A 26,633-nucleotide genomic window follows, 5' to 3' on the forward strand; every position below is an offset into this window, starting at 1 on the left:
TTTCTCTACTCCCATTTCCCAATTTGTTTATATGATTTTTTATAATTGCCATGTATGTACTTTGAGCTTATCAGAAAAAAGCACGTTGTGTAAGATGTTCTCGTTCCAGCCAGATTGCATGCCATTTTTCCAAGTTTATAGAATTTAGTTTAATACTTAGTCTAATATTTGAGGTCTCTGAACTTGTCACTGGTTGCTTCCATAAATACAATTGTGTACCCAGTCACTGCATTGATGAAATATTCTATTTCTTAACCACGACATAGATTTAATGATATACTGCTTTGCAGCATAGTTTGAGATGTTAATATTAAACTGCCCTGCAGTTCTAAAAGATAATCCTTCTAATCTAAAAGATAATCCTTCGGTAACATGATTCATTTGGCATGGAGTTTATAAATTACTTTTGGTAGTATTGTCATTACTATTACATTATCATACTCCAACCTCAAGTAATCCTCATCAAATATTGGACTTCATTTTTCTAGTATTTTCAGTTTTGTTCATATAATTCCTACATGTCTTGGTAAATGAACTACTATATATTTTATATATGCTAAAGTAATTTTGAATAAAATTTATTTTTCACTGTTGGATATTCTTTTGGGGGTACCTAATGATTTTTGTAAGTTTGTTTTCAATTCTGCTTCTTAAATAGTATTGTTCCTATTAAGTGTCTGGTTACATTTCTCAGGATTCTATAATTAAACTATAACATGATCTGCAAAAAGCAAATCATTTTGTTATTTCTTTGCCTATTTTCAATTTCTTTGTCTAGTCTTACCACGATTAACTCTAGAACTGTATGAAAGAAGTGACAATGAATAAATCTCTCTTTATCTCAGACTGTATTACAAAGGCCTCTGTGGATACTCTTCTACAGAAGATGTTTGAAAGTGGTTATAGATACTATTTACCATTTTAAGAAAAAGTCCAGGGGCGGAGCCAAGATGGCGGAGTAGAAAGACGCACATACACATAGCTCCGAACCCACAACCCATAGAACGGCTACAGGGAAGTAACTCATGGCAAATTCTGCACCCAGAGGCCACGGAACATAGGAGCAAGGGAGATTTCTGTTCCGGAGAGACCTGCAAACCTCTCGCGGGGGGTCCTTCGCGCTGCGGACTGGGTGCCGGGACTGGGAGCTGAGTGCAGCCCTGCCGCGGCCACGGCACCAAGAGGAAAAGATCCGAGCGGGCTTCAGGGACAGGATCTCCAGCAGCCACGCGGGTCCCTCCACCCACAGAGGGACCTGCAAACCTCTCGCAAAAGGTCCGTCGCGCTGCAGACGCGGAGCCCAGCCCAGACCTGCCGCGGCCCCGGCACCGAGAGATACAGATCCGAGCAGGCTTCAGGGACGGGATCTCCAGCGGCCGCACAAGTCCCTCCACCCACAGGTGACGGGGGTCGGTGAGAGAGTCTCTTTGGCGGGTCGAGAGGGGAGTGGGGTGCCCCCATAACTCAGCCCCCCCCCCGGGAGGTAGAAGCTGAGAGGCGGCTGCAGACAGGGGCTCCCCAAGGGGGCAGGAGCCTGGATCCATTGTGGAAGGTCTGTGCATAAACCCCCTGAGGGAACTGAGCCTGAGAGGCGGCCCTGCCCCCACCTGACCACCTGAACTTAATCTCACACTGAATAGCAGCCCTGCCCCCGCCAAAAGCCCTAAGGCTGGAAGCAGCATTTGAATCTCAGACCCCAAACTTTGGCTGGGAGGATCAGGAGGCGAGGTAGGTGTGAGGAGAATATTCAGAGGTCAAGTCACTGGCTGGGAAAATGCCCAGAAAAGGGAAAAGAAATAAGACTATAGAAGGTTACTTTCTTGGTGAACAGGCATTTCCTCCCTTCCTTTCTGATGAGGAAGAACAATGCTTACCATCAGGGAAAGACACAGAAATCAAGGCTTCTGTGTCCCAGCCCACCCAATGGGCTCAGGCCATGGAAGAGCTCAAAAAGAATTTTGAAAATCAAGTTAGAAAGGTAGAGGAAAAGCTGGGAAGAGAAATGAGAGACATGAAGTCAAAACATGAACAGCAGATCAGCTCCCTGCTAAAGGAGACCCAAAAAAATGTTGAAGAAATTAACACCTTGAAAACTAGCCTAACTCAATTGGCAAAAGAGGTTCAAAAAGCCAATGAGGAGAAGAATGCTTTCAAAAGCAGAATTAGCCAAATGGAAAAGGAGGTTCAAAAGCTCACTGAAGAAAATAGTTATTTCCAAATTAGAATGGAACAGATGGAGGCTAATGACTTTATGAGAAACCAAGAAATCACAAAACAAAACCAAAAGAATGAAAACATGGAAGATAATGTGAAATATCTCATTGGAAAAACAACTGACCTAGAGAATAGATCCAGGAGAGACAATTTAAAAATTATGGGGCTACCTGAAAGCCATGATCAAAAAAAGAGCCTAGACATCATCTTTCATGAAATTATCAAGGAAAACTGTCCTGAGATTCTAGAACCAGAGGGCAAAATAAATATTCAAGGAATCCACAGAACACCGCCTGCAAGAGATCTAAAAAGAGAAACTCCTAGGAGCATTGTGGCCAAGTTCCAGAATTCCCAGGTAAAAGAGAAAATATTGCAAGCAGCTAGAAAGAAACAATTCAAGTATTGTGGAAATACAATCAGGATAACACAAGATCTAGCAGCCTCTACATTAAGGGATCGAAGGGCATGGAATAGGATATTCCAGAAGTCAAAGGAACTAGGACTAAAACCAAGAATCACCTACCCAGCAAAACTGAGTATAATACTTCAGGGGAAAAATTGGTCTTTCAATGAAATAGAGGATTTTCAAGTATTCTTGATGAAAAGACCAGAGCTGAAAAGAAAATTTGACTTTCAAACACAAGAATGAAGAGAACCATGAAAAGGTGAACAGCAAAGAGGAGTCATAAGGGACTTACTAAAGCTGAACTGTTTACATTCCTACATGGAAAGACAATATTTGTAACTCTTGAAACATTTCAGTATCTGGGTACTGGGTGGGATTACACACACACACATGCACACATGCACACATACATAGAGACAGAGTGCACAGAGTGAATTGAAGAGGATGGGATCATATCTTAAAAAAAAAAAAGAAATCAAGCAGTGAGAGAGAAATATATTGGGAGGAGAAAGGGAGAAATGGAATGGGGCAAATTATCTCTCATAAAAGAGGCAAGCAAAAGACTCATTAGTGGAGGGATAAAGAGGGGAGGTGAGAGAAAAACATGAAGTCTACTCTCATCACATTCCACTAAAGAAAAGAATAAGATGCACACTCATTTTGGTAGGAAAACCTATCTCACAATACAGGAAAGTGGGGGATAAGGGGACAAGCAGGGTGGGGGGGATGATAGAAGGGAGGGCATGGGGAGGAGAATGCAATTCGAGGTTGACACTCATGGGGAGGGATAGGATCAAAAGAGAATAGAAGTAATGGGGGACAGGATAGGATGGAGGGAAATATAGTTAGTCCTATACAACACAACTATTATGGAAGTCATTTGCAAAACAACACAGATTTGGCCTATATTGAATTGCTTGCCTTCCAAAGGGGAGGGGTGGAGAGGGAGGGAGGTAAAGAAGTTGGAACTCAAAGTGTTAGGATCAACTGTCGAGTAATGTTCTTGCCACTAGGAAATAAGAAATACAGGTAAAGGGGTATAGAAAGCTATTTGGCCCTACAGGACAAAAGAGAAGATGGAGACAGGGGCAGAGAGGGATGCTAGAAGAGAGAGCAGATTGGTCATAGGGGCAATTAGAATGCTTGGTGTTTGGGGGGGGGGGAGGGGATAAAAGGGGAGAAAATTTGTAACCCAAAATTTTGTGAAAATGAATGTTAAAAGTTAAATAAATAAATTTAATTAAAAAAAAAAGAAAAAGTCCATTTATGTCTGTGTTTTCTAATATTCTGAACATAAAAGGGGTTGTCTATTTTGTCAAACTTTGTCTGCATCTATTGACATAGTGGTGCAATTTTTGTTATTTTTTAATTAAAATGGTCTTATTTTTCTAATACTGAATCAACCCTACATTCCTGGTATAATTCTAACTTGGTCAGAGTGCATATATTACACAGCTGGTACATCTTTGTTAATATTTTATTCAATACATTGGCACTGAAACTCCATCAGCTTATAGTTCTCTGACTTCTCCTTGACTGATTTTGGTGTTGGGACCTTCTCATACAAGACATCTGACAGAATACTAACTTACTAACTTTTCCTAGTTTTACAATCTGGATAAAACTAAAGTCATTATATTCCTGAACGTTTAATAGTATTAATCTGTAAGCCTGTCTAGTCCTAAGTTTTTTTATGACACATTCAGTTTCTTTTTCTGAGACTGGGTTACTTAAATACATCACTTCTTATTCTGATGACCTGGGTCACAAAATTTACTTTCAAGGATGAAAATAAGTCTTTTGTTTGAAGACACAATGAATGTCATCAGGAAGTTATTAAATCCAATAAAAGTCATTTCACAGAATGGAATTTTTTAGGTACTTTCTTTAATACTTTCTTCTTCTGCTTCTACTTTTTCTTGAGGTAACAAGTGCTCAGTCTTTATTAATAATCCTTCACTTGTTGAACTACGAAGAAATGCACGTACCACGAAAGGTCCTAGAAACAGAATAAAATTTGTGTTATATTCAACATATACCTGCTATCTCCATGCTGATACACAATAAGCAACATTCACCACCAACCTGCATTCAACTGGAAGGTACTGATATTTACTGAATTGTTTCTAATTCTAAGCAGTTTTTAAGAGTCTGTTTTAAAAAAGACTTCCCTTTTAGCATTCCAGGAATAACTGGTCTCATGACTAAAAATGACTTGTCCTTAAATGTCCTCGTGCTCACCAAGTAATTCATCTTTCCCAGATGATATTCACCCAAATTTCATTTTATTACAAAGTTAATCGAGAAGGAAGCAGGTGGTGATATTCACATCAAGTGCAAAGATTGTAAATATTTATTTTAAACATTCAGCACAGCTGCTACTTTGCCACCACTTAGCGAGATTCCCTGAAAATAGATAAAACTGAAATGTGATCAGCCAAGTGGGAGCTTCCTTTAAAAATGACATCTTTTTTTTCCAAAGCAAACACCTGACTTCAGGTCAGCATAAGCCAGTCAGAACTGTACAGCTAGTTTAAGTAAATTGTGTCATCAAAGATATGCATGATGGGATAAAAAAAGAGCTGGTCAAGTGGCTAACTCACGGATAATTACTGACCATTTATGTGCTCTACTAATGCCTTTCTGAAAGCAAGAGAAAGTAAGGAAAGGCCACCAGAATTTTGCTGGGCCACCAATGGTAAACTTATGAGAGGGCACAGAGATGGCTAACATGGCATTAGGGGCCAGCATAGAAGGGTTGATACTGGGAACACCCACCTCAACGAGATCACAGATCCATGTGAGTAGTCATCCAAAAGATATTCAGTCAGTGGGGTGGGGAATTTGAGAAAACTTTGTGTAGAAGGAAGCATTTGAGTTGAGATGAGTAAGAATTCAGTTTGGGAAAAAAGAAGACAATCTAAGCATAGAAAACATAGCGAGCAAGGGCATGGCAGGTGCACAGAAGGGATTAGTTTGATTGGAGCATAAAGTTCTTCAAGCGCAGGAAAATGAACTACGTCTGGAATAGAAGTATAGCGCAAGCTTTGAGTGCTATGCAAAGGAGTCTGACCTTTACTGGGCAGGCATAAAGTAGGTACGAAAGATTTTTGATCATAAGTGACGTGACCAAATGTATGCATCAGAGAGTTTACTCCAGCAGCAGCATAAGAAGGGAACTGGAAGAGGGATGGCAGGATGGATGGTCTCTGAGGAGGCTAGAGTAGCAACGGATCAGGGGGCTGGACTAGCATGGGGGCAGCAGGTGAGAGCAAGTGATGCTGTCAAAGGGACCTTCCCAGGATGCAAAAGCGGAAAGGGAAGAGTCAGAGATAATCACCGGTCACAACGGTCACAACAATGCAGACACAGCTGGGCACACCTTCAGAGCACGTTACTTAGGAATGCAATGACAAAACAACCAGGGCGCTCACCGGACAAGCCATGGCCTTGAGGGGCAGAATGAGCCATGTTCTCGGACATGGTCAATGAGGAAATCTGTTCTGTTGGATTATTATCTGTTACAAGGGTCTGGTTTTTCTTTTTCCTTTTTCAATTGGAAGGGAGCAGGTAGAAGGGAGAGGAAGGAAACACTGATTAGTTGAAGGGGAAAAAATAAAAATAAAAGTTTAAAAAAAGAGTCAAAGAAAATTCCAGGGTTTCAAACAGGGACAACTGGGTGAATAATGATGCCACCTAGACCCGGCGAGGTTGGAAATAGGAGTAAGCTGAGGGGATGTCACTGGGAGTGTGACTGATTCTCTGTGACCCTACTTGGGGTCTTCTTGGCAGAAATACTAGAGTGGTTTGCCAAGTCCTTCTCCAGCTCATTTTGCTGATAAGTAAATTGAAGCAAACAGGATTAAATGACTTACCCAGGGTCACACAGCTAGTAAATATCTGAGGCAGGATTTGAACTTAGGAAGATAAGTCTTCCTGAATCCAAACCTGGCACTCTATCCACCTTGCTGCCCTCACTAGGAAGTGACACCAACATCAAAAAGCACCAATCCAACAAGGCCAATAAAACTCTCCTTTATAACAGATACAGCCAAACAAACCAATACACATGTGGACTTCAGGGGCCCAAATAAGGTCCAAACTATACACAAAAGGAATGCCCCTGTAACATCCCTGACAACTGGTCATTCAGCCCAGCCTGAAGCCCTACAACAAGGAGGGCAACCCAGTCCACTTCTGAACAATCCTAGTCATGAGGAAACTTTTCCTGACACCAAGCTTCAATGTGTCTCTTTAGACTTTCCCCCAATGCTTCCAGCTCTGCCCTCTGGGCCAAAGAGAATCCTCCTTCCATGTCTAAACGCAGCCATTATGCTCATCCCACGTTTTCTCTTCTCCAGCTCATCGTGCCTGGAGCCTTTAACTCATGGGCCACACGACATGACCACCTTAGGTACCTTTCAGGTCTCATTCCATAACTGGTCCGCCATCTCCCTACTAAGATGAGTGAGGGAGACGTGCGACATTGTCAGTCCTCAAGTCAAAACTGGCCATTAAACTCATCTCATGCACAAACATCTTTTTGAAGAAATTAAACTGCAAGAAAGATGATATATAATAGGTAAGAGACAGATGCAGATGGTAGCTGGTTAAGCTAGAAGACCAAAAGACTGAATTTTAAGTATGGATTTATTTATAAAATATAATTGTTACATTTACTGCACACAGAATTTGTCAAATGATTGGATATGTAACGTGAAATAAAATGAGGAGTCAAGGATAAAGCCAAAATTGTGAATCTGAAGGAATAAAAAGAATGGTAGTACCCTTGATAGAAGTAAGGAGTTCAAAATATGAGAAAAGCAATTGTGGGGTACACTCAGAGTTAGATGGCAAAATATGGATAACAAGGATCAAAGATTACCAATGAAGCATGGTTAGACAGACAACTGGAAAACCAAGAGAGAGCAGGGTCACAAAAACCCAGACAAGAGAGTGTTTCCAAGAGGAGGATGTCAATAGTTTCGTATGCTCCATAGAGAGAGGTCCAAATGGATGAGTACTGAGAAAAGACCATTAGATTTGACCACCTAAAGATTAATGATAACTCTGGGTTGAGGCTAGAAAACATACTGCAAAGGATGAACAAATAAATGAGAGCAAAGGAAGTGGAGGCACAAAGCAGCCCCAGGGCTGAGCACCACTTCCTCCCATGGTTCTCTCCTGAGCCAACACCTGACCAGCAATGACCGATCTTGGAGTCTGACTGTCCAATCAGCTCGGAATCCACTTGGCTTCACTTCTGTTTAGCCCATATTCCTCCATCTTTTTAACAAAAACAACACTGTCACAAAAACTGTCAATTGTGTACTGGTATTCACAATGAGGAGAAGGTAAAGACGAGGAGAAAACAGCCTTAAATTAGGAAGGGATCTTTTGCAGAATTTAAGTATTTACTGAGGCTCACCAAATGCCCAACTCCACTAGGACTATCATTCACTGTTCTACAATGGACTGTGATATTACTGATGAGAACAGTCCCTCCACTGGTACAGACTGCGACCCTACATTGCAAATGTATTCATGCTTAATGGGAAGCAAAACTTTCCCATCTATCAATAGGCCCTTGAGACCTGCTTGAGTCACATGGAAGCCAGAGTCGTATAAGTCTGTGGTGAGAGGAGCTTGGCCAATGGGTGGAGCAAGAAGGAAGTTGGTGAGAGCAGTTAGAGCTGAGGGAAAGAGACAAAGCAGGCAGTGAGTTGTGAGTGTTGGCTTGGGGGGAGGAGGGGGAAGGCTTGAGGACAGTGGTGCCCTCTGAATTGTTTTTGTGTATAGACATCTTTCTTGCTATGATGGATCGGCTTTCTGGTGTTGGGATTCAGTTTCCTGATATTTGAATAAATGTCTGGTTCTGTCTTACATATGGAGAGTCAGAATTATGTCAGCATATTGATAGCAGCCATAGGCCTTTGCGCTACAGACCCACCCAAGACTTCTCATTTTGGATGACTCCTGACCATGTACTTCCATGGATCCTCCATAGACATTCACCCAACATGTTTCTCATCTATGGCACTGTCTTGACGTTAAGATATTCTGGTTATCTCATTTAAATTTTCAATGTATACACAGTATCATTAAGTCTGCACATATCAAATAACTTACCACTACTCTGTGGTTTGTGCCTGCAGACATCAGTGATAACTGCTTGCAGATTAGCGGCTATCTCATTAGTTGGCATATCCAGCTGAAAGAAAATGATAAAGTATAATCAATACAGAAATACATACTGTAGAATAACTTTCCAGACTGGCAAAGATGGTAAAAAGATATGGTTAAAGAAACTGTGGGAAGACAAGAACTCTAACAGACTTGGTTCAGATGTGAACTGATTCAACTGTTCTGGGAAATAACATGGAGTTAAGAAAAATGACTACATGGTTCATTCTTCCCTTCAATCTAATTATCCAATGACTATATTTAAACATCAGAGTAGTCAACAGGAAGAAAAGTCCCATGTGGATCAAAATAACGTTGGCAACACTATTTATAGCAGCAAGAATCTGGAAAGAATTCCATGCTGATCAATGGGGGAATGGCTAAACAAATAACAGTCTGTACATAAATGAAACAGATCACTGCTACACTATTAAGGAATAAATAATTCAGAGAAAGACGGGAAAACTTTTAAGAGCTGATACAGAACAAGAAAGCACAATCGAAAGAGTAACGTGCACAACTATAACAATATAAATAAAAACTTTAAAAGATGACAGAATTCAGGTCAAATACAATGATTCTAGATGACTGATGTTAACTACACTTCCTTTTAGTTAAGATCTGAGTAGAAAGTAATGTGCTGCCAGACTTAATTACTATATGATACAGTTTTATGAAGTTTTCTTTTCAGTAAGAAAAGACACTATAGGAGTATTTATTGGAAAGTGTGGTGTCAAAACAAAATGTATCAAAATAAAATCTATTCTGATGAGAAAAAAAGAAACATGGAGAGATAACAGATGGTTGGGAAGACACTAATTAGAAAAAAATATACACTTTATAACAGTTCTCTGAAAAAAAGGAGACCCTCTTGGGAAGATGTGGGGGTCTATTGACCCCTGCTTTCTACAACTGGGTTCTCAGTCACTCCCTACTCCCCAGGGCAGGTGTGGCTGTCAATGGGTTAAGTCCTCTTCTGGGTACCCCGTTTATGTTTAAGGAAAGGTCCCACGGGTCAGTCAGGGACATCAAACCCCTTAATGACTTCAGGGACTAAGAATAATATATGAAAAAATGGGAGTTAGTTCAATGTAAACTTTTATTGCAAGTAATGGAGAAAAGGGGGAAAGGAAGAGAAGAAAGGGGAGCCCAACATACAACTCAGACACATACACCAACACAGAGTATAACACATAAGGACAGCGCCATGTTGGGGAGCACAGAGTCACGGGCCCAGCAGCAGGAACAGGGTGCTTCAGGAGGAAGGTATGATCCTGCCAGAGGAGAGGGTGTGTTCTAAAGTGTCCTTCTGAATGTGGGGTCCTTATACTCTGATTCTGGATTGCCTCCTCCCTCTCAGAGCTAGTCAAGTTGCATATAAGGCATCTGGGCCATATCATTTTGGGGGTTTATTATTGAGAAGTAAAACAAGTTGGTGATAGACTATATGATTTGGGGGTCACGGCTGAACTAAGCCTTTGAAAAATGCTATTGTCAGTATTTTTCCATGAGTTATGTTCTCTAAACTACAGCCTCCCTTAAGGGGAGACCGTCATGGTGGTCTCAAGAACATCAGGCCCAGTCTTAAAACAAACATTCAACTCTTCTAAACCATCCAATAAGACATCCTACTGTGAAAAGACCTCCACATAAATCCTAAGCTGACGTGCAGTTTCAATGGCACACTGACTTGATGTACACACAGGATCACACTCTGCATAATTTATGCCGGCAATAACTTTTCTGAAATTTTTCAACTACAGATTTCTTGTCTTCAAATCAATTTCTCTAATGTCCTTCCTTCAACACCTTGAAATCAATCAGTTTGTTAGTGTGTTTTTAAAATAATGGAAAAAACTAAACCAAAAAGCTCACATTCAGGCAGTGAACCCCTCCACAAAAAGGCTCGGATTCATCCATCTAATCACACCACACACAAAGCCATGCATTTTCATCATGTTTTGCTAACCTTCCTGTATTCCAAACACCACAGCAACAAAATGAGGAATACTTTGCTATTTAGTAAAAACGAACCAGCAAAACAAGCAAGGATTGGCTCCTGTTTATAAAATTAAAAAAACAAATTTTCTGAAGTCCTTTAGTTTTACATTCAAATAGGAAGGTTTTTTTTTGTAAAGATACTAAATCATTTAAGCCAAATGAATCAGAACATTCAAAGAACTGAAAAATGAAGTCACCTAAGAAAAAAAATTATGGTCAACTAAATGGTAAAATTGCCTGGTCAGAGAATAGGAGTCCATACAACATGTCTCTCACATTCCTCTGAGAACTTGGTAGGAAACTTATATTAGACAGACAGAAATCTTGGGACCAGGTGTTATTACTTTGTGCTGAGATTCTTCCAGAGGAACCTTTGAGATTCCTCTCTAGAACCTTCCTTTGAGTTTGGAAACTATTTCCTTTGGCAATATGGTGTCTTTTTAATTTTCTTCTTGTTTCTTTAACATTTGAGCAATTAACCTGTTTCCTAAATCATTTTTCTTGGAACGTGGTGGTGACTGATAGTGAATGTGTATGTATGTCTAGGGAGAGGGGATGATAGGAAGCTATAAGGACCAGGAGAACCTGACAAGCTCCTGCCAACATTTATCACATTCGAGCTCAGACTAAGCTTGAATGGATCTAGCAGAAAGCCTGAGATTGCCCTAATGAGGCCCCACTGCTGCTATACTCGGTGATACTGTTTATTGCCTTTGTCTTTCAAATTTTTGAAATATAAAGCAAGATCATGGGCTCTAATGGATTCCTTCCCATTAGAATGTAAGCTCCCTGGGGCAGGAACCATGTTTTTCACCTGGCACATAGTAAGTGTTTAATAATGGCATATTAACTGAACAGCTTTATAAGAAGAAAGAATGCAATTCATTTCCTTGATAAGGTCACACCAAAAATACTTGGCATCATGATGAAATTGGTGGCACTATACTATCAAGGATTTGAAAAGGTCTGTATATATACATATCTATCTTAACATTTTACCAATCTGCCTTGGGGGAGATGTGTTTGATTAGTGTCTTAAGGGCATAATCTAAATCTATTTAGAACAATTTAAGATAGGAAATAGATTACAGACATACTGTATCTCTCTAGATATATGGAAAGCTTTTATTTCTTCAGACTTTTGTGAGACAAAATGGAATCTCTTCATAATGGTGGTGGGTAATACAGAATAATAACAGTTCGCAAAGATAAAGAGTCTTCCTCAGAGCAGTCTTAAGTGAATGTATCCATCACTGGAAATGTTAAATTTAGAAAATAAGAATTATTTCCGTTGAGAACTATCTTGTGGTTTGCACTATCACAAAGTATCTGATTCTTTGAAATAAAAATAAAAAAATTAAAGACATGCTGCCATTAATCTGACAGCTGGCAAACACAATTCAATTCACCAGATGACACATAAATGAGATCTGTGAATGCAGCATCAGTTTTCACCTTAGTGTTCTGAGAGCCTTGTTCATTAAGTAGGTGCTTAATACATTCTTGTAAAATTGAATTTGTTGAAGCACTTTCTTGGGGGAAAATGATGGGATGACATCAATAAATTTTAAAAATGTGTCATCTACCAGTCTCAATAAAAACTGAATATAAGATTTGCTTCAAAGCTAAAAGAGATAGTTATACTTCCTATCTCCAGATACTCTGGGAAATCCCCAGTGGTCTGATGAAAAATATTCTAAGACACCAGGAAACTGGTAATAAGAATAAAGCAGTTTTGTCATTTTAATTTTCCTAGAGGAAGGCAGACTACTGATCACTTCTTCAGTCTACCTAAATATATACTGAGACCCATTTCTTCAAACTTCTGAATTCTACAGCAAAATTCTTTTGCTTTATGCTAGTCAGTACTGGCACAATTGTTGTGGATTTTTTTTACTCTATGATTCTCAAGTTTTCTTTTACGATTACTGTCCTAGAAATCAAACATGTTATACAGTAATAGTCACAGAAGAAAACAACAATAAGAGTTTTATCATTAATTTAAAGGGGTGAGAAGACTAAGCTATCTTCTTTAAACTGAATTTATCAATACATTTGCCTTCGGCTATGTTTTAAATACACCATTCAGTCTTCCAGAAGAAGACTTCAAAAACTGTGTCTAAAATGTATACACATTTGGCAGTTTTTCTGAACTTTAAATACAGACTTTATTTTTCCCTTTCTAGCACGTTCACTATAGCGGAAGGCGTTTAGATTTCAACCTATGCCATTCATTCCACCATGCTTAGATTCAATTGCCTGCCTTTGTTTTTGATACAACTTACATGTCAGCTTTTATCAATTGCCAGGCGACCGATAATCTTCTGGAAGAAAATATCAACATCACTGTTTATTACATACACAAAACGCAGGAGAGAGGCTGATATTTTTGGGGAAGGAATGGAAAATCAGCACGAAAACCAGTCAGGCCCAGGCCATCTGCACACCTGAGCGCCTCTCTAAAAAGGTTTGGCTTGCCAACTTGAGGGAGCTGAGCACTTGCAAGGGCAGCAAACACAATAGTTTAAAATGCCCTTCAACCTGAGTGATGGCTACCTAAAATCCATGTGGCTGGCAGCTCTGTGTATTTAAACACAAAGACACACAGAGCAATGTAACTGTGCAGAATTATAGCCTTCTATGTAAAAATTCTTTGCACTTATTGCCTGTGGAATTCAATCTTACATATAATTTTTATAGATGTTACAATCTAGTAACATAATGAATGACACACGGCACAATGTAAGCAATGCCTCTGGAGGAAGCCTCCAGTTCAAAGGTCACTTTGACTGTAAAAAATGAGATAACATTTGACAGACTGAGTGTTGCAGGCCAGGGCTGACCAGGTTGATCTGGTAGCAGAGGTTCAACACGGTAATAAAATGAAACATTCACAGGAGATCTGATAGTTTGAAAAAAAAAAAAAGCTTTCCTGAGGTCCTGTCATCCCATCAGCCAGGGTGGAGCTGTTCTGTTCTGGGGCCTTCACGTTGAGAAGGGCCTTTGCCCTCTCCTAACTCTGCCAACGTGCCCCTGAACCACTGTGCCCTTGTTCCTCTCCCCTCCTCTTTCAGGGAAGGGCAACTCAGTGGCACAGTGGATAGAATGCTGGGTCTGGAGTCAGGAAGACTCATTTTTCTGAGTTCAAATCTAGCCTCACACAATGACTAGCTCTGACTCTGGACAAGTCACTTCCCCCTGTTTGCCTCAGTTTCCTCATCTGTAAAATGAGCTGGAGAAGGAAATGGCAAACCATTCCAGTATCTCTGCCAAGAAAACCCCACATGGGGTCACAAGAAGTCAGGGAGGGGACTGTCTGCCTCTTCCCCCCATAAAACCCCCAGTGCTGAGAGGAGGACTGGACAAGAGGGGGCTGTAGCCCTGGAGAGCTCTCAGGCCTCCGGGCTGTCTGTGAAGGAGAGTCAAATATCAGGGCCTGGCGAAGCTTCTTGGACTCAGGCATCCCATAAGTCCTGCTAAGCCTCTGCCCCGTGAGTCACTTAAACCTCAAGTCTTTCCTAGCCTCACCGCATAGGGCACGGCATTAGGATCCTGCTAATACCACACAGAGTAAAGAACATTTTTCAAAATTGCCCCTGTCCTTTGGAACACTTGTAATACTTCACAGACTAATATAGCGTAATGGTGAAAACTTATTCCATAATCCAAGAAGATAAAGCAAACCCCCTAGTCAGGCTTAACAATGTTCAAGCAAAAGATAATTTTTATATTCAAACCTCATTAATCCAAGACCTACTTATTCAGAATTATTAATAACTTAGAAACTCACAAGGCTGAAGCTATACAATAAAAACTGGTAAAACCAATCAATATTGTACAACTTTAGGGAAAATTTTCACTCATTTGTTTAAAAAGCATTTGATAGACTAATTATAAGATCATTATTGTCCTCTCCCATTCACGTCCTCATCTGGTGATAGTTAACAGCTTGGAAACGACCACCAAATTTGAAATACTCCCAAGGTCAGGGCCTTACTCCCCACCAAAGTGCCCCAGAGAAGTCATCAACCCTGAAGAATGCAAAACTAGCATCATTCCTGGCCACTTTCATATGAAAAGAAGAATTGGTACTATTTCTAGGTCTGGCTTATGAAGCAGTTTATCAAATAAAACAGATTCGATTAGGGCAGTCACTGCGTATGGGGACTTAAAGGTGATCCTTTTGATGAAACAGATTTTTTTGGACTGCTCTGATGTCTTTCTGAAAGACCCAGGTGCAGAAGGCATTATCCTGAGGGGTAAGACTGATGGCAATGCCAAAGTAAACATGGCAGCATTCCTGAAGCAACACAAGCAGACTCAAACCCTTCATGGTTATTTTGATAGATCCTCCTGAAACAATGGATCACTTGGGGCCATCTTGGGGAGAGGAGGCTAGGAAGGGAAGCTGTAGGTCAGGAGCAAACTGCTGCTTCCCAGAGTTCTGAGAAGAGGAAGAAGAAAAGTAAATGTCCACGGAATGAATCAGTTCAGAACTGTGAACCAGGAGTGGCCAGTGCCCACCTTAGCTACTCTCCTCTAACTTGCAGTCTCCAAAACATGGCTGCCTGATTGGTCCAGCAGGAAACTGCAGGTGACATCTGAAAATGTTCCAGTCTCACCTGAGTGGCCATCACAGACCAGTCAAATTCTCTGACTCTTAGGAGCACCCACCTCTCCTCTGTGGCCAGGTGTAGTCACTATAAGTACTCAGCTGACCATTTTCCAGTTCTTCTCATTTATGCTGCTGCAGCCATAGCACATACATACTGTTTTCCTGGTTCTACGGCTTCACTTCTCATCAGCTGGTGTGAGTCCTGCCATGCTTCTCAGCATGGACCACGTTAATGGTGTCTTACAGAACAATAACATTCCATTCCATTTCCTACTATGGTTTGTTAGGCCATACCAGTGCTGGGGCATCTCCTTTGTCTCCAATCCTCTGCTATCATCACACAAAAAACAACTATGACAGACCCAAGAACTGGGATCAGTGCAATGACCAATGCTAACTCCAGAAGACTGATGATGGATCACACTTCCCATATGACAGCAAAGTGATGGCCTTGGGGCGCAGATGTGTCACTGTGTGGGTTTACTTTAACTAACCTTGTTCATCACAAAGGAAGGCTTTTTTCTGTGAAAACAGAACCATAAGAGGGAGTAATAATGATACCAAAAAAACCTACCCCCCCCCCCCAAAAAAAGGACCAGAAAAAAACAACAGTGAAACATTTTTAAAAAAACACACAACAGGGAAAAACAAATTCAGAATGGGACACATAAGCCATGGAATATTAGAACTATCATGTTAAATGTACACTCTTTAAAAAGCTGCAACTAAGATTAATAGTATCATATATAATCCCTTTTTCTGTCCTTTTTTTTTTGTGTAAAGAACCATCTCCTATTTGTTGTTTGTCAAGTTCAAAATAATTAAAAAAGAAAATGGATGGAAGTCTCTTTCATAACTATGGTTAGGGAGAGAATTTTTAACTTAAAAAGGGATCAAAATCACAAAAGAGAAAACAGATACTTTCAGTTACATAAAATTGAAAATCTTTTGCACATACAAGATAAAGGCAACTTAGATGAACAGGGAAATTGTTGATTGAGAAAAAAAAAATCTTTGCATCAGGTATTTCTGTTAAGAGTCTGGTACCCAAGATAACAAGAAATGGAAGCAATCACGGAAGACCGAGAGCCATCGCCCAACAGAAAGACTGCTGAAAGATATGAACAGTCTCAAAAAGAACAGCAAACTATTAACAGCCACAGAAAAGGTTTGGTTCCACACAACAAAACGTTGCCTTTAAGGTTCTCTCCCAACAAGCATACATCATCCACACAGAAAAAGATACCATGCATCATACAGCCAATGAGGAACTTCCAAGGACAAAAATAAAGGTATCATAAGGGAAACGTGCAATAGGAAAGAAAGATGGTTTGGTGACATGGTGAAGGCGAGTACTGACAGATGAACAGTAACAGGGTTCACCGATATCTGTGAGGTGTCGAGAGGAACTGAGGAAGGCCCAGAACATTGGAGGGACTTCTCATGGAGAACTGACAAGGAAACACGGATGAAATTCACACAGAACAGCCTGGGGGAGGGGCCGCATCCTCCTTGGTTATAGCAGGGATTTCTTTGAATACTGAGAATGAAACACTGCTCTGAGTCACTAACAATGACAGGAACATGTACCAAAACCATTCTGATCTTCTGCCTCATCTCCTGCAAACTGGACAAGAGGATGATGAAAGATAGAAGCAGAGGATGCTGGAGGAGCTGCCAGAAGACAGGCTCACGAATATGGTGCTGGTGGACCTGGAACAATGTGGAGTGTTCCCCTCTAGGAACCATGTTTTAGGAAGGGCTTCTACGCGCTGCAGAGCACCAGAAGAAGGCAACTAGGATGACAGTAGGTCTCATGGCCTGTAGTCTTCAAACTGCCTTCAAGGTCTGTCCTGGGGAAAAGGGAGCAGACACTTCTGCTCAGCCCAGAAGAGAGCATTAACAGTACAGACTGGAAGCTGCAATGTGGCAGACCTAGATTGTATTCAAGAAAAATGTTATTAAGCATTAGAACTATTCAAAAGGCTTGCCTAAGGAGGCAGGTTCTCCTTCTTTACTGCAGTCCCATTCTGCAAATACAATAATTCATTTCAATAAACCCCTACTGTGCACAGAAGTTTGTCCTTATCAACAAGAGAGACAGACACGATCCTCAGGGCACTTACTAATTCTAAGTGCTATAGAGAATACTGAGGATACAGGGAATGGGGGGAGGTGGCACTCGGTGCAACATGGAAACACAAATGTGTATGTAAAAGCATAAGTTCTCCCTCAAAAAGCTAACAATGTCATGATGACAAAATATATCTAACCTATACAAAAAAAGACAATACACAGCAGCCGATGCTGCGATTATAATTCATGTATGACTACATCATGTATAATTCCAAAGTAAGGAGGACAAACTCAAAAGATGGAGAGATTACAGACACTGTTTCAGAAGCACAAGGTTCAGGGACATGCCTGTTATAGGTAAATGACTCACCATATACATGAAAAAGAATGTCACATGCCAACAATCCCCACTGCAACTTACCTTTGCTATCTGGGTCTTGAGAAAGTTCCCTCTTTCCTCATCTACTGCAATCTCATGTCCATTTTTGAAGAACTCAAGCATTTTCACGATGTCACGACTGATGGAATCTGGTGTGAGAAATACAAAGTTTCATTTACTGAATCTTTATCAGATGCAAGACAAAATCCCAGGATTTTTGAGTTGGAAGAGACCTCCATGGCCTTCTATTCCGACTCATACCTGATAAAGAATCCCTTTCTTCCCACTCCCCCATGTTCTTGACAAGCCTTGACAGGCCTCTTCCTGACAGACCATTAGCAAGAGGAAGGCCCTACCTCCAGAGGTAGCCCACCTCTCCCCAGAGGGCTCTAACTGTTCTGAAGTTTTTCCTTACATTAGTATGTGTAACTTCTATTTACCCTCTTCTGACAAAGAGAGTAGATCCAACCCTTCTTTTGCCTGACTCACCAACTGCCTACTGGATGTTTCAAATGGGCAAAGGCATCTCAAACTCATCAACAAACTCAGCTGATTACGAGCCCCCTTGCTCTTGTTCACAAACAACGCTCCATCGTCTATCTCTGCTCCTTTGTCCTGAGGGCTCCCTCATTCTGGGAGTGTCCTCCCTTCTCACCTCCACCTCTTGGAATCCCTGATCCTGGAGGTGACAGGAACCACTGATGTTTAGGGTGTAGTGGGGTGGCATGGTCAGACCTAACCTTCAGAAAAATAAATTTGATGACAGAATGTAAGATGGACCAGAGTTGGGAGAGATTTGTGGCAGACAGATCACCCAAAAGGCTACTGCAGTAGTCCAGGTATGAGAAGATGGGCATGTGTCACAGGGTAAGATATGTCAAGAGAATAGGATATGTGGAAGAGATGATATGAAGGTAAAACTGACAGGCCTTGGCAAAAAAACAATATGGAGAGTGAGAGTAAGAAGAATGAGAATAACATTGATTGTGACTTGGAGGTTACTTTATCCTTCACAGTAACAGGGAAGTTAGGAGAAGTTTTGAAGAGAAAAATAATGAGTACAGTTTTGGTTCTGTCAGGTTTGAGATGTCCTACAGGCAATCAGAGATGTGAGACTGGTGGTGAGCAGAGATGGCTTTGGATGAGTCACCAACACAGAAAAGTGGATCGATGGGAGCTGAAGAGCCCCCCAAATAAACACAGAGCGGGGAGAGAAGAGGCCCAGCCCAGGACAGAGCCCTGAGGGACACACCTGTGGGTGTGATTTGGAGGACCTAGTGACCCAAAAACCTAGAGAGAAGAAGAGCCAACCAGAAGCACGAAGATGACAAAGAGCTCAGTAGGCCCGGTAATTAAGAGGTCATTAGCAACTCTGGAGACAGTAGTTCTGAATGACAGGCACAGAGTTCAGAAGAGAGTGGGAGAAAAGGAAGCAGACGAATCGGTCACAGGTGGCCTTCCCAAGGTTAACCACATAAGGAGGGAGGGATAGATAGTGGAAAGGATGGATGAAGTCGAAGGTTTCTAACAATGTGGAAGACAGGTGTGTTTGGAGACAGTTGGGAAGCAGCCACTAGACAGAAAGATGGATGATAAGTGAGTGAAAAGGTATGAGGGGGAGAAAGAGGGGCAGCGTGCAACCTGCTGGCAAAGATGGCACAGCAAGGAGAAGGGCCTCTTCATGTGAGGTGGTGATGAAGGCCAAGACAGTAGCAGAAGGCCTGTTGGAGCAGCGAGCTGAGGATGCAATAGTTTCAACCCTTTATCAGAACAGGGGTTCCATTAACAGAAAAAGAGGTCAGGCATCAGAACTTATCGTAGGGCAGGGAAGGAGAGATGCCAAATTCAGTTGGAGACATCCTGAGTAAAACATGTCAAAAAACCTCCAGGCAGAACAGGGCCTGGAGCTCAGGAGAGAAGTCAGGATTAAATACATAGTTTTGGGACTCATCTTCAAGTAAGTAAAAATTAAAGCCATGAGAATGAGACAGTCAAGGGGAAGGAAAGGAAGAAGGAGAAGAAAGCTAAGACAGAACCCTAAAAAATGCCTGTAATTAGGGAACAGGAAGAGGGCCAGAAGAGAAGAAATTAGAATCGAACAAGAGCCTGGGGCCAGAGGTGCTGACTTGTGGGTCTTCAGCAATTAAAGTTATAATTAATGCTAAGAAAAAGAATGGGTGGTCTCTCAGAAAGCATCAATGTAAAGACAGGGGCAGGTTACTTGGGAATATCAGCAGCCCAAGGACTGTACCTGTGGGACACCCAGTGGGGTGGGGGTGGGGGAGGAAAAGAAAAGAAACTAGCAAAGAATACAAAGGAATGCATGGTCAGAGAAGCAACTAGGCCAAGGAAGGGGCAGGGGATGGGGAATCCTGATGGACCAGCAAATGCAGGGAGATCAAGGCAAGTGACTGGGAGGAGGTCTCTGAGTCTGACATGAAGGTCAATAGGGATCATCGAGAGAGCACCTTTACTAGAGTAGCCATCACAGAAGCCACATGAGTACAGACTACTCATTGCGGAGGCAGCGAAGGATGACAGAGAACTGGAAGAGTCACCTAGTTACCTAGTGGTTTATTTTAAGATGAAAATATCATATTGGTAGAAAGTAATTATCTTAAAACTCTAAAAATTTCAAAAAATTAAGCAAAGATCACTAAATTTAACACTAACACCATATGTAAGTTGACAAAATCCTCTCCTTTGTATGTAGAAATGCCCATATTATTAGGTGTTTATTAAGTACAGAATAACAAAAAAAAAAGTTATTTCAAGAGTTACTAGATTTCTTTTGGCACTTAAGTCACAATCAAAAAGTGACACACATACAGGGCAAAAGAGTCCACTGTTATGTGACATTTCTTTCAAAGCAATATTTAATAAATGTAAAGAGTAAAACATATTTGTGCACAAAGTAAATTTAATTTACAAATTAAAAGAGTTCAGAGTGTAAATGTGTATCTATGTAAATATACCTATATGTAGCTGAAATTCAGAATAAAACTGGATTTTACCTCTCAAAGTTAGTTTAAAGGGGTTTTTTAGCAGAACATGATGTAATATAAAAACATGAGACTGTCTACAGTTGTGTAATTAAAATAAAGCTAAAAACCTGTAGCATTCAATGTACTGCAGAATGTGCTAACTCAATTTGGCCAACATGATTCCACCCACTACCATTAGTAAAGATGAACAAAATGAGAAAATGATGATCTCAGCTGCAGGGAGTTATTGGTTTTTTTCATTTCACCCACTTGTTCAAAATGTAATTTATATTTTGTCCTTAAGGCTTTTGCTAGATTAGAAGAATCAAAAGTTTCTAAACCGGGGGCGGAGCCAAGACGGCGAAGTAGAAAGATGCACATACACATAGCTCCGAACACACAAACCACAGAACGGCTAGAGGGGACCAACCCAGGGCGAATTCTGCACCCAGAGACCACGGAATATTGGAGCGAGGGAGATTTCTGTTCCGGAGAGACCTGCAAACCTCGCGCGGGGGGTCCTTCGCGCCGTGGATTGGGCGCCGGGACGGGGAGCAGAGGGCAGCCCTACCGCGGCAGTGACACCGTGAGGAAAAGATCCGAGAGGGCTACGGGGACGGGATCTCCAGCGGCCACACGGGTCCCCCCACCCACAGAGGGACCTGCAAACCTCTCGCAAAAGATCCGTTGCGCTGCAGACACGGAGCCCAGCCCAGACCTGCGGTGGCGGCCGCAGCTCCGAGAGGTATAGATCCGAGAAGGCTCCAGAGACGGGATCTCCAGCAGCTGCACGGGCCCCCCACCAACAGGTGACTGATGGGGGTCGGTGAGAGAGTCTCTTTGGCGGGTTGAGAGGGGAGTGGGGTGCCCCCATGGCTCGGGCCCCCCCAGGAGATAGAAGCTGAGAGGCGGCTACAGACAGGGGCTCCCCAAACGGGCGGGAGCCTGGATCCATGGTGGAAGGTCTGTGCATAAACCCCTTGAGGGAACCAAGCCAGAGAGGAGGCCCTGCCCCTGACCACCTGAACTTAATTCTCACACTGAATAGCAGCCCTGCCCCCGCCAAAAATCCTAAGGCGGGAAGCAGCATTTGAATCTCAGTCCCCAAACGCTGGCTGGGAGGACCAGGAGGCGAGGTGGGTGTGAGGAGAACATTCAGAGGTCAGGTTACTGGTTGGCGAGAATGCCAAGAAAAGGGAAAAGAAATAAAACAATTGAAGGGTACTTTATCGGAGAAAAGACACTCCCTCCCTTCCTTTCTGATGGGGAGGAACAATGCTTGCCATCAGGCAAAGACACAGAAATCGAGGATTCTGTGTCCCAGCCCACCCAATGGGCTCAGGCCATGGAAGAGCTCAAGAGGAATTTTGAAAATCAAGTTAGAGAGGTGGAGGAAAGACTGGGAAGGGAAATGAGAGGGATGAGGGAGAAGCATGAAAAGCAGATCAGCTCCCTGCTAAAGGAGAACCAAAAAAATCTTGAAGAAATTGGCACCTTGAGAACTAGCCTAACTCAGCTGGCAAGGGAGGTGCAAGGGGCCAATGAGGAGAAGAATGCTTTCAAAAGCAGAATTAACCAAATGGAAAAGGAGATTCAAAAGCTCACTGAAGAAAATAGATCTTTCAAAACTGGAATGGTACAGATGGACGCTAAGGACTTTAGAAGAAAGACAGATATCTCAGAACATACCGCGCAGATTCGAAAAATGGAAGATAATGTGAAATATCTTATTGGAAAAACAACTGACCTGGAAAATAGAATCAGGAGAGACAATGTAAAAATTCTGGGACTACCTGAAAACCATGATCAAAAGAAGAGCCTAGACATCATCTTCCATGAAATTATCAAGGAAAACTGCCCTGAGATTCTAGAACCAGAAGGCAAAATAAATATTCAAGGAATCCGCAGAACACCGCATGAAAGAGATCCAAAAAGAGAAACTCCTAGGAGCATTGTGGCCAAGTTCCAGAATTCCCAGGTGAAAGAGAAAATATTGCAAGCAGCTAGAAAGAAACAATTCAAGTATTGTGGAAATACAATCAGGATAGCACAAGATCTAGCAGCCTCTACATTGAGGGATAGAAGGGAATGGAATAGGATATTCCAGAAGTCAAAGGAACTAGGACTGAAGCCAAGAATCACCTACCCAGCAAAACTGAGTATAATACTTCAGGAGAAAAAATGGTCTTTCAATGAAATAGAGGACTTTCAAATTTTCCTGATGAAAAGACCAGAGCTGGAAAGAAAATTTGACTTTCTAACACAAGAATGAAGAGAACCATGAAAAGGTGAACAGCAAAGAGAAGTCATAAGGGACTTACTAAAGTTGAACTGTTTACATTCCTACATGGAAAGACAATATTTGTAACTCTTGAAACATTTCAGTATCTGGGTACTGGGTGGGAGTACACACACACACACATGCACACATGCACACATACATAGAGACAGAGTGCACAGAGTGAATTGAAGAGGATGGGATCATATCTTAAAAAAAAAAAATGAAATCAAGCAGTGAGAGAGAAATATGGGGAGGAGAAAGGGAGAAGTCATATGGGGCAAATTATCTCTCATAAAAGAGGCAAGCAAAAGACTTATTAGTGGTGGGATAAAGAGGGGAGGCAAGAGAAAAACATGAGGTCTACTCTCATCACATTCCACTAAAGGAAAGAATAAAATGCACACTCATTTTGATAGGAAAACCTATCTCATAATACAGGAGAATGGGGGACAGGGGCACAAGCAGGGTGGGGGGGAGGATGGAGGGGAGGGCATGGGGAGGAGAATGCAATACGAGGTCGACACTCATGGGGAGGGAAAGGACCATAAGAAAATAGAAGTAATGGGGGACAGGATAGGATGGAGGGAAATATAGTTAGTCCTATACAACTCAACTAGTATGGAAATCATTTGCAAAACTAAACAGATATGGCCTATATTGAATTGCCTGTCTTCCAAGGGGAAGGGGTGGAGAGGGAGGGAGCTAAAGAAGTTGGAACTCAAAGTGTTAGGACCAAATGTAATGTTCTTACCACTGGGTAACAAGAAATACAGGTTAAGGGGTCAAGAAAGCTATCTGGCCCTACAGGACAAAAGAGAAGACGGAGACAAGGGGAGGGAGGGAGGATAGAGGAGAGAGCAGATAGGTCACAGGGGCAATTAGAAAGCTTGGGTTTGGGGGGGGAGAGGGGATAAAAGGGGAGAAAATTTGTAACCCAAAATTGTGTGAAAATAAATGTTAAAAGTTAAATAAAAAAAAAAAGTTTCTAAACCAGGAACTGAATAAGCTCTAAAAATGCCTCTGACAAGGGTCATTTGCCCCAATGTAGTCTAACATTTCTGATAGGTTAATCATTTGTTTGGCACACATAAACAACAAATGCTTTTGCTTTTGCTATTAAATGTATCATGCCAGAGTAAAAAGAAAAATTTAAAAGGAGGGGAAAAATATATTTTTCAATGTTAAAATTACTTGGAAGTTGTGGCTCATTATGAAAGTAAGAAACTAAGGCCCATTAATGAAAGCAAATATTTTAAAAAACTTTCATTGTTTGAGGGGAGAGAAAATTATTTCAAACACTTTAATTCTCAAAAAAATCACAGACCACTCAGTGTTCTCACTGATGAAAAATTCAAGGACCAAAAGTAGTTAAGAAATCAAAACTGTTAATGAACAGGCAAAGCAGTGAAGATAACAACAGAATTAATAAAACTACTGTTCATCCTGTAAAGTAAAGAAATTCAAAAAACGCCTCCTGGGATTCAGTGCCAATTTCTATCTCGTTAGATGTGACAAAAATCAGCATACATCTGGTCTTGTTCTGATTCAAATTAATGTTGGTCTGAACAAGTTAAAACACAAATGTGCTATTATCTAATCCAAGTTTACATCTTCAAAAATCTCAAAATAATAATAAGCTCAGTTCTTGTTCCAGAAAGAATACAGAGCAAATTCCATCAGTCAGTAGCATTTATTAAACACCTACTATGTGCCAGGTACTGCTCTGGGACACAAAGAAAGGCAACAGATAGTCCCTGCCTTGAGGACCTCACAGCATAAGGGGGAAATAAACAAGCAGCCAGCCATGTGCAGGATAAATCAGGGCAAATACCAGTATGACAAAAGTTACCCTAACAAAAAGACGTGTGTCTTGCCTAGCCTCAGTTTACCATTTTCTTCAGGTAGTATAATGAGAGAACAAACTATTCCAGAGGAGCAAGAAATGGGTAAAATTATCCAAAGTTTAGTGTACCTTGGTTTAGCTTATATACCAATATATAAGATTAACCTGGACGAAAACTGTCCATTTTTGTGGTAGTATATTGATTGTTTAAAAACACTGTCATACAAGTCATTCTCCAATTGATAAATGGTCAAAGAATATGAACAGGCAGTTTTCCGAGGAAGAAATTAAAGCTATCTGTAGTTATAATGAAAAAACGCTCTAAATCACTATTGATTAGAGATGCAGATCAAAACAACTCTGAGGTACCACATCACACCTATCAGACTGGCTAACATGACAACACAGGAAAATGATAAATGTTGGAGAAGATGTTGTTCGTGGAGCTGTGAGCTGATCCAACCATTCTGGAGAGCAATTTGGAACTATGCCCAAAGGGTTACAAAAATGAGCATACCCTTTGACCCAGCAATATCACTTCTAGGGCTGTATCCCAAAGATACATAAAAATGGGAAAGGGTCCCACATGTACAAAAATATTTATAGCAGCCCTCTTTGTGGTGGCCAAGAACTGGCAATCAAGGGAATCAATGCCCATCAACTGGGGAATGGCTGAACAAGTTGTGGTATATGAACGTAATGGAATACTATTGTGCTGTAAGAAATGATGAACAGGAAGATTCAGAGAGGCCTGGAGGGACTTATATGAACTGATGCTGAGTGAAAAGAGCAGAACCAGAACTTTGTGCACAGCAACGACCACAGTGTGCCAGGACTGTTTCTGTTAGACTTAACCCTTCACAGCAATGCAAGGACCTAAGACATCCCCAAAAGACTCTTGAGGCAAAATATCATCCACATCCAGAGAAAGAACTATGGAATTGAAATGTAAAATGTGTTACGTTTTGTTTTGTTTGGGTTTTTCTCATGGTTTCTCCCATGCATTTTAATTCTTCTATGCAACATGACTAATGCGCATTAAATGTATTAAATACACAAATGTATTTAATGAGAAAATATGTGTAGAACCCATAGAAGACTGCACGCCATCTTGGGGAGGGAGGGAGAAGGGAAGGGGAGAAAATTTTAGACTTATGGAAGTGACTGCAGAAAACTGAAAACAAATAAATTAATAATAAAAAAATTAAAGAAAAGCAAAAAACTGTCAAATCCTAATGCGTAAATGTTTAAATGACCACACATGTAAAACCTGTATCAGACTGCCTGCAGTCTTAGGGAGGAGGGAAGGGGAAAAAGGAACTGGAGGAAGAGATGGTGAAAAATGCAGAACTCAAAATCTTAAAAAAAAAAAAATGAATGTTGAAAATTGGCTATGTAAAGCTATGTAACTGGAAAAAAATAGAATTACTGCCAAATCAAGTTAAAATTTGAAAATGGGAAATGTGCCAATTTGATTTTTCTTGCTGTTGTTGTTTTTTACTATAAATCAAGTTTTAAATGAAAATCAATGGCGAGCAAATAGAATATTCACTCTAAAGAATGACTATGAAACCGGTGAATTTTAAAAGCATAGTGGGCTGCCCACAGCAATCCTCCTGGAGAAAATCAGACAATGACAGTTAAATAAAGC

The 26,633-nt window shown here is 41.1% G+C and overlaps 1 protein-coding gene across 1 annotated transcript in view; it reads right to left on the reverse strand.

Moving 5' to 3' along the window:
* Positions 1 to 4,079: 4,079 nt before the first annotated feature.
* The window catches only part of MRPL1 (mitochondrial ribosomal protein L1), a 51,007-nt gene continuing 28,453 nt past the window's right edge, over positions 4,080 to 26,633 (reverse strand). The window contains exons 7-9 of the mRNA XM_072623601.1: positions 17,917 to 18,023; positions 8,750 to 8,831; positions 4,080 to 4,619 (exon numbers count right to left, since the gene is read on the reverse strand). Of these exons, the coding sequence (XP_072479702.1) occupies positions 4,495 to 4,619; positions 8,750 to 8,831; positions 17,917 to 18,023 (314 nt within the window). The 3' untranslated portion in view covers positions 4,080 to 4,494. The remainder of the gene's footprint in view (positions 4,620 to 8,749; positions 8,832 to 17,916; positions 18,024 to 26,633) is intronic.

Source organism: Notamacropus eugenii, chromosome 7 (assembly GCF_028372415.1).
Source record: "Notamacropus eugenii isolate mMacEug1 chromosome 7, mMacEug1.pri_v2, whole genome shotgun sequence".
Lineage (NCBI taxonomy): Eukaryota > Metazoa > Chordata > Mammalia > Diprotodontia > Macropodidae > Notamacropus > Notamacropus eugenii.